We start from the raw sequence: 8982 nt of genomic DNA, 5'->3' as shown, positions 1-8982 counted from the left end.
GAAACTATTTACACAAAATAGCAAAATTTTAATATTCTTTATAGAGGTTGATAGAAGTTTATCAGTATTTATCAGTAATAGAAACGGATAGAAATCTATTAGTGTCTATAAATATTTTTCTTTTGTTATTTTTGTAAATAGTTTGACATTTTGTCTATCTGTGAAATTTTTTCCATTTTCAGATGTCCAAAATTTAGTCAATATTTTACTTCTAGTTCTAATATAATTAATGTTAAAATTAGTCATTATCGTAAGTTGAAGATTAAAAAAAAATACATGAATATACTTTATAAAATTTAAGCTAACCACTATAACTAAAATTTAAAACGTATTGAAAGTATATGGACTCAAAAAGAAAAAAATGATAATTTATTCTTAAAATTAAAAAAAAAAAAATGTGAGAGGGTCATGAGTGAAGACATATAAATGTAGGTAGTGGTGGCATATTATTTCCATTCATGATTATATACATTATTCCATTAAAAGAGTTGTTTGTTCTCTCTGTGTATAGAGAATATATATATATTCTTAGATAGAAAGAATTTGAAGAAGAGAGAGAGAGAGAGAGGAACAAAAAGAATGGGAAGGCAGCCATGTTGTGAGAAGGTAGGGTTGAAGAAAGGGCCATGGACAAGTGAAGAAGACAAGAAGCTAATAAACTTCATTTTAACAAATGGGCAGTGTTGTTGGAGGGCTGTCCCCAAACTTGCTGGTCTACTGAGATGTGGCAAAAGTTGTAGACTTAGATGGACTAATTACCTTAGGCCTGACCTTAAAAGAGGCCTTCTCTCTGATTTTGAGGAGAACTTGGTCATTGATCTCCATGCTCAACTTGGAAACAGGTCTCTCTCTCTCTCTCAACTTATTATTTCTCTCTTAGATTTTGTTCTTAAACATCATTTCACAATATGTCAATTTGAATATAGATAAGAGGGTTCAAACATAGATTTACCACTTAACTAGCTAGTGGTTTTCATAATATACCAATTTATATATATGAGGGGGCTTCAACCCATAATGAATCCGTCCTTGATTCTAACTTAGAAAATTGTGTGATATATATAGTATCATAACTTTATTTTAATGCTAAGATTTGTTTAGTAACCCTTCAAAACTATTCTTCTTCTTCTTCTTCATTTTTTTCTAAATAATCTCTTGATTCTTTGTAATATTTTAATTAATTTTAGAGAGAAGAGGTAATTATTATTATTTTTTTCGATTTTATCTATTTGGAAACACATTAGAATTTATTTATAGTTTAATGTTTTTTTTTTGGTAAAATAAGTGAAGGAATGAGAGATTGAATCTCAAACCTCTAAGAAAGAAGATAATGTCAATTACTGTTAAGTTAAGCTTAATTTGACATGAGTAAGAATGTTTGTACTGTTAATTTTCAAATTTGAGATAATATTTTTATTTTTAAACTTTTATCTCTAAATGTTTAGGTCTACTGTTTTTTTTTTTTTTTTTTTTTTTTTTTTTTGCATTAAAAAGTTGTTAATGTTTAGAAAGTAAAATAATTAATTTTTCAAATGGAACAATTATTTACAAATTTTAAAGATTAAAATATATAATATTTAGATTTAAATATAAAAAAATAATAATAAGTATGACATTTTAATGATGGAGTTTTCCACTATGCATATGATTTTTTTACCTCTCACATCAATATATGATATGTAAGACCTCTATAAAGCTTCCCAATTTATTTTATTATTATTTTGTTTTACATTAAATCAATGAGTTTCCTTTTGACTTGTAGGATTTCCACAATGTCATTGTTTTTTATTGTTAATTTTTTTTTTTATCTCTTTTGAATAATTGAAAAACCAATATTAACAGTATATATTTATTTTCAGATGGTCAAAGATTGCTTCACATCTTCCTGGTAGAACTGACAACGAGATCAAAAATCATTGGAACACTCACATAAAAAAGAAACTAAGAAAAATGGGCATTGACCCTCAAACTCATAAACCTATATCTATCTCAACTGATTCACTCCAACCCAACCTTCATTCCTCTCTCGAAACGGAAACGTCGCCAAACTTACCGATTAACGTCACTGAAACCAAGGAGCTGGAACAAGCAATGACCTCAGTAACTAACGTCAAGCCTGAAACCCTTTCAAATCCATGTGTTTCTTCTTCATCATCTTCTTCATCTTCGTCTTCATCATCTTCGAACTCGAATCCAATCAGATTTGAAGATCTTGAGTTCCCAGATTTCGAGTGGCTATCTAGCAATGATATGACTAATAATGATAATGGTATCGAATTTTGGGAAGATGATTATTTTAGTAGTTGGGATTTCTTGGTTGGTCATGAGGATGGTGAAGTGCCAATATTCCAAGAATCTTGGCCTTGTGGATTAATTTGATTCAGACAGAAATATTCTTGTCAAAATGTTGTGTTGTGTTTTTTTTTTTTTCCTCGTAAAATGTTTGGTTACAGAGTGAGAATAAAATATGGAAAAAAGAAGAAAGGAAAAAAAATGATGTGATTTTGAGAGGACTTCCAATTAATTTTGACTTATTCAAATTTGTTATCATAAAAAAAGGGGTTTTTTATGATCTCTGAATATAAATTAATTGCTTTTATTATTTTATTTTTATTTTTTTTTCTCTTTTTGGCCATTTAAATTGCTAGAAATGATTAAGTATGGTTTGATATTAATGTGTGGTTGAGTGAACTTGTAACATGTTGATATCTTAATTAATTACTTCGATCCCATTCATTAACAAAGGTTTTAAATATTCATAAAATCATATGATAAAGTCAATATTCAAACTTGATTGATGTGAATCACAAGATATATAGTGGATGTGCCATATTGTAAATGTTGCATGGTTGACAAATGTTAGTAATAATAGGAGAAGAAAATGAACAACGGATGCATCTTAGGTTGCATAACCTATTTTTGTGCAATTGATCACTCCAATCCCATTGTAAAAGAAATCTCAAAAATATTTTTGAAAAAAACAAAAAAGAAAAAGTGTTTTCACATGTTATTGGACAATTGAGTGGGTTGTACAAATATAGATACAACCCGAGATATACCTAAATATTTTATCTTTAAGAAAATAGTGAAATATGTGAAAAATACTTAGACATATAAATTTGCGTGTATCCCACCTAAATTATTCCAGCAGAGTTATTAGCTCGTATCAAATTCTTCTTTATTTTATTTTTATTATTTTTTAATTAGAGAGAGATGCAATTAAATATTGTTTAAAATATGTCATACGTGACCACATTTTTAAAAGAAGTGTTGGAAATATTTTTATACCATGTTCCTATCTATTTTGTATTGATATTAGGCGAGTAAAACATATCTTTAGTATAATGGAAAAATTTTAAATATTATATAAGATAACATTAGATCAAGATTAAAGGCATTATGGTCTTTCAATAATTTTAACCCTCTTAAGCCATGTTAAATACTAAAATAATTTGATTTGATTTTTTAAAAGTTATATTTGTTTTCTCATTATTTTCATTTTTCTTAAAGAATATTTTGAATTGATAGTCAAATTTCAAAAAATAAAACTATATTTCTTTTAGTTTTTAAAACATAACTTGGATTTTGAGTAGATCTCAATCAAGTAGATAAAACAAAACATAACAAAGAAAAAAAAATCAAGGTAGTGTCGATAAATTTTAATTTTTCAAAAAATATATTGATTATCATACATGCACTAATAAAAAGGTAAGATATTAGAATTAGAATGCAAATCTTACTTTAAAAAGTAGAATCTAAAATTTTAAAACGTTAAATAGCAATATTTAAATCCGTTCAAGAAATCAACCTAAGCATAGTTTAAATTAGTATTGCTTCTAAATTGTTGTATTAAAAAAATAATAAAATTAAGATCAGGATAAAATATTGGAAAATTATTTCAAATGGTAAAATTGTTGAAATATTTATAAGATATAGCAAAATTTTAGAACTATCAATGATAGACGCTAATAGATACTGATAGATTTTTATTAGGAACTATTAAATCTTGTTCTATCAGTGTCTATCAATATCCGTGATAGACACCGATAGAAGTCTATTAGCATCTATCAACGTCTATCATTGATAGTTTTAAAATTTTGCTATATTTTGTAAATATTTTGTTTTATTTTTTTTATATTTAAAAATGGCCCTAAAATATTTGGTATAATTTTGTCTGTTTACCAAAAAAGAATAATAACAATAACCTTGTTCACAATAATGTCATTGAATAAATATGACTGTTGGGCCATCATTTCCCTCCAAAGGCCCAAAGTTCAGTGGACCCTTAGTGAAGACTTGTTTGTTAACAACTCAACACAGGCCATCAAAACAAGGAAAATTGGGAGGGTGAAGCACAAAAATAGCACACTTTAAATAGTTGTGTTTAAAAAATACCTAAAATAAAATTTCATTGCAAAAATATCTAAAACAAAGTTCCATTGCAAAAAATTCATAAATCTAATTCTTTTTTCAACCCACCAAACTCCTATAAGTAAGGGCATCTAATAAACAAAATATAACCAAATATAAAATAATATTATCCATCATGCAAAAACAATATATATACACGTTAGATTTCTTATCTATCCACAAACTCACAGACTTGTATATATCCATATAAATAGGTAAAATGATACTTATGTCAAAAAATGTTGATGTTTTTTAGAATATATAAGAACGTCGTGGATAGATATTGTGACTTAGACGTGGGGAAATGTAGGAGAATAAAAAATATAAATCCAAGAGTAAGATACGAAGACAAACAATTACTAATTTTATCCACTTATGCCCAAACTCAGGGACACAAAACTTATCGTAGGAATGAATTCCATTACATGTACAGGGATAAACTTATGTAAATTGATACTAATATTTTAAGAAATTTGGGTGTTATTGAGTATATACATGGAGTTTATGAGAAATATCTTAACTTAGAGAAGTGTATAAGGAAAATGTCATTTTCAATGTAAAAATAATGATAAGTTTTCATGGGAGAAAAGAAAAAAACTATGCAAAAATTAATGTCGAACTTCCCTAACTTGGTGAAGCATGCAACCTTTTTTGAATCTCCAATCAAGAAAATCACACAACCCCCTTCCTTCACCCATCGTTATAACTCAACCCATCATTTTGAATCCCTTTGTGAAACCCTTCATCCAAATTCCTTAACCAAAATAGAAAATCCTCCGCCCTTTTCATCGACATTCTCCTTCATTGAAACAGATATACACACAACGCTCCCTCCAGCTTCTAAGCAACGAGGACACCCTCATTTGTTGGAGTAAACACATCTAAATACACCATCAAATGCGATGGAAATATGTTGGGAACTCATTAATACAATTGTGGACGGTGGATGGATGACTACGAGAGTTAACCAAACAATCCATAACCAAACTTATAAAAAAGACATATATTTGTGTAATATCTTCAAAATATTAATTACTAATTCCATTGAGATTTGAATATTGAAATCTTGAAGAAATTACACCTGATTAAAAATTATATTAAATTAAAATAAACATATTAGAAAATGGTAATGAGATAGGAAATTTATGTAAGGTAGAACACGTATGCAAGGGGTAAAAAATATCTTAAAACAAAAGATATAAATTTTTATTTAAGAGACCAATTATAAATATTAAGACAAACCCAGGTTAAAAATGAGACGCAAATTATACCCAACAAATTCAAATGAGATTTTTTTTTTTTTAAAAAATCACAACTTCAAAAAATTATTATTATTATTTAGTCAGTAAGATATCTTAATTGTAAATATTAATATATAATAGGGTATTTACATTCATTAAATTATAAGTTTTTCATAGGATTGATTAGATTGCTGTTGGATTTTAAAATTCATTTGATAATATACTCGTTTCTTATTTTTTGTTTTTATTTTTTGAAAAAATTGACTTATCTAATAATTGTTTTCATTTTTTATTTTTAAATTTTACAAAACGTATCTAAAAAAATAAAACAAAATTGATGATTTGACTTCATCCAACTGCGTGATCCAATCCTAGGTAAGGTAATATTTGTCTTTTTCAAATTTTTATATTTATATATTAACTTACTATCTATCAGTATCAATGATAGATACTGGTAGATGTCTATCAGTATTTATCACTGATAAATAGTGACATTTTGTTATAGTTGTACATAAATCTGCTCATTTTCCTATATATAAAAATAACTCGTATATTAACTTTGGCCACTGATACATTCATTTGGCTTACATTAATTTTTACAACCACAAAATTGACATGTAGTATAGTTGAGTAGGATTTAAGTTGACATTATTTTAGGCTTGAGTGAAAAAATACATTGCATATCAAATTTGAGCAACATTTGAAGAATATAAACAATTGTATTATTATTGTTGATTAATTTGCATTTGGGATTATTTGTATTTGATAATGTAAACTTTTTATAATTATTTTTTTAAATATATTTTAATGCATGCTACAACATTGTTTATTTTATATAATTAAATTATGTTTTAACTATAAAATAAGAGAAAGTGTAAGAAAAAAAAGTACAAGAAATAAGAAATAATTATCAAATAAGTTTATAGATTTTTTTAAAGGAACAAAAAACAGATATAGTTATTATCAAACCTATTCTTATTTAATGTTTTAAAAATTAGGAAAAGGAAATAGAAATATGAAACATCGAATGTGAACATTATGTAACGAAACCTTAATTGACACCATTTTTCTATTATTTTGTTTAGAATTACAGATGAATTCCAACCTATGAAGCACAAATACTTCATGTGAGGCAAAAAATCCGTATCAGACACGTATCGGATACCGATACTTCTAGATACTTCTCAGATACGTATTTAACACGCGATTTAACGTATCTATTTCTACGCGTACCTTTTTTTAAAGAAAAAAAGACAAGTAACTCATCTAATTATTCTCTGATCTTTTCTCAGCAAGATATTTAGGAAAATTTCTTTTCCAGTACCCTAATTCGTTGCAGTGGAAACATTTTCCTTTGTCTGCAGTGGTTTTCTTGCTTTTCTTGCCAGCACGTTTCTTTTTTCCTTTGCCTTTGTCCTATGAAGAGGAGGCAACATCAGGTTTGGAGGACGTTCCTCTCTTCTCAGTAGAAGCAACATTTATTTCTGACTCCAGACCTTTAGTTCTCAACATAGTCTGGAAAGCTTACAGCTCATTCAACAGAGTAGTCAAGTTGTATTCAATTTTATTCATCAATGCATTTGTACAGAATTGTAGAAAAATCTTTGAAAGAGATTCTAGAATAAAACCAACTTGATTTCTCTCATCCATAACAACGTCGTTTACTTCTGCCACATTAAAGTGGACCATCATGTCCAGGACATGTTCATGAACTGAGGTCCCCTCTTTCATGCGGCTGTTATAAATGTATTTGATAGCATCATGCCTCAGGGTGAAGGATGATTGTCCAAACATCTCTCGTAGAGATTTCATAATCTCTTTGGCAGTACTCATATCCTCGTGTTTTTTCTTTGCAAAAAGTCAGATAAGCTGGCGAGGATATAAGCACAAGCTTTATCATTCGCCCTGATCCATCTATCAAATGCTTCTCGAACAATTTGGTTTGTTTTAGAGCTTGGAATGGGAGGACAATCCTCTATTAAGATAAACCACAAATCATCTATCACAAGTATAGTGTTCAAATTTGCTTTCCATGTCACATAGTTATCCTCGATCAGTTTGTCTGATGCCAACAATTGTATTATTAAACTGTCATTCTAAAATTTTAAACAAATTCTATAAGCTTTTAAATCGAATCAAGTTTTAGCAAAGTTATAATAATGTACCCATAATCATTATTTTTGCAACGATACTTAAGTGATTTAGAACAATTGCTACCGAGGGGCAGTCAAGAATTCCTTCATAAAAGCAAGACAATTCTTGACCAAATACTATCTCTAGAATAACTCATATTCCGATAGTCATTTAGTTCAGTCAAGATCTTTACTAACGCTTAGTAATTCTTGTAAGTGTAGATTGTCATTTTCAGATCTTACAGAACGGTATGAATATGCCTCTGAAATAGAAGAAAATACTTAAGACGGAACTATAAGACCCTATTCATTTTATTGAAGCCTGAGTTGTTTCGAATCCTATGTTACAACCCTCCGAGGGGATCACTGTGGTTAACGACTAGCTAGTGCCATCTAAAAACGACAGCAGGCACGACTTAGGAATCTCACGGTCCAAACTAATAGAGGAGACTGTAGAACAATGTTGACACATTTCCTTCACCCACTTACTATGAACGACTTTCCTCATTCACCTTGTTATTGACCCATGCAAATACTTTTCGAATGGAGCAGTCACGGTAAAAGCGACATGAAGCCAAGTATGGACCTCACGGTATGAACTCTTGAGGACGTGAGAGCTAATAACTTTTAATCTCCCACTGAAGTGTTCTAAATGTTTGGGTAAATTTATACTTAGGTTCTTTTCGGCTAATAAAAATAACCCTAAGTCTAGGTGTTTTATCCAAGTATAACACTTATAAATGGATTTAAACCTACGATGTCTAGGTGATTACCTCACACCACTCACGTATACTCATAAAACCGGTTACCAATGCTCAATAATTCAGCCATAATCCCCAGGTAGGAGGTGTTCTGTAGACCGTCAACTTAAATGCCCCCAGCCTTCGACAAGATTATATGCCGGTTGAGTTTGTAACCCTAGTTTTACAAGTTTAACTATTAAAATGAGCGGTTAACCTAAATGAGCATGTAACTGTTCTTTTTTAAGGATTTTAAACGTCTAACCCAATTTTATAACTTACAAAATTTTAGACATGCTTAACATCCACAACATATAACAAAGGCATTCATTATTTAATATAACTATTACATTAAATAAAAGAAACCATAACATGCATATTGAAGGAAATCGTGCACGAGGATTTCCATAAGCAGCGGAAAGATCATTCCAAATTACAATCATATATGAACTTTGCAAA

At 28.9% G+C, this 8982-nt stretch overlaps 1 protein-coding gene across 1 annotated transcript; it reads left to right on the top strand.

Annotated features, from left to right (window-relative positions):
- The first annotated feature begins 449 nt into the window (after positions 1–449).
- LOC120088212 (transcription factor MYB20-like) lies at positions 450–2572 on the top strand. The gene is made up of 2 exons (XM_039045346.1): positions 450–842; positions 1860–2572. The coding sequence occupies exons 1-2, from the start codon at positions 580–582 to the stop codon at positions 2377–2379; spliced, it is 783 nt and encodes a 260-aa protein (XP_038901274.1). The 5' UTR covers positions 450–579; the 3' UTR covers positions 2380–2572.
- The last annotated feature ends 6410 nt before the right edge of the window (positions 2573–8982 follow it).

Source organism: Benincasa hispida, chromosome 1 (assembly GCF_009727055.1).
Source record: "Benincasa hispida cultivar B227 chromosome 1, ASM972705v1, whole genome shotgun sequence".
Classification (NCBI taxonomy): Eukaryota; Viridiplantae; Streptophyta; class Magnoliopsida; order Cucurbitales; family Cucurbitaceae; genus Benincasa; species Benincasa hispida.
The sequence above is the reverse complement of the archived record's forward strand: the minus strand, read 5'-3'. Positions and strand labels throughout refer to the sequence as shown.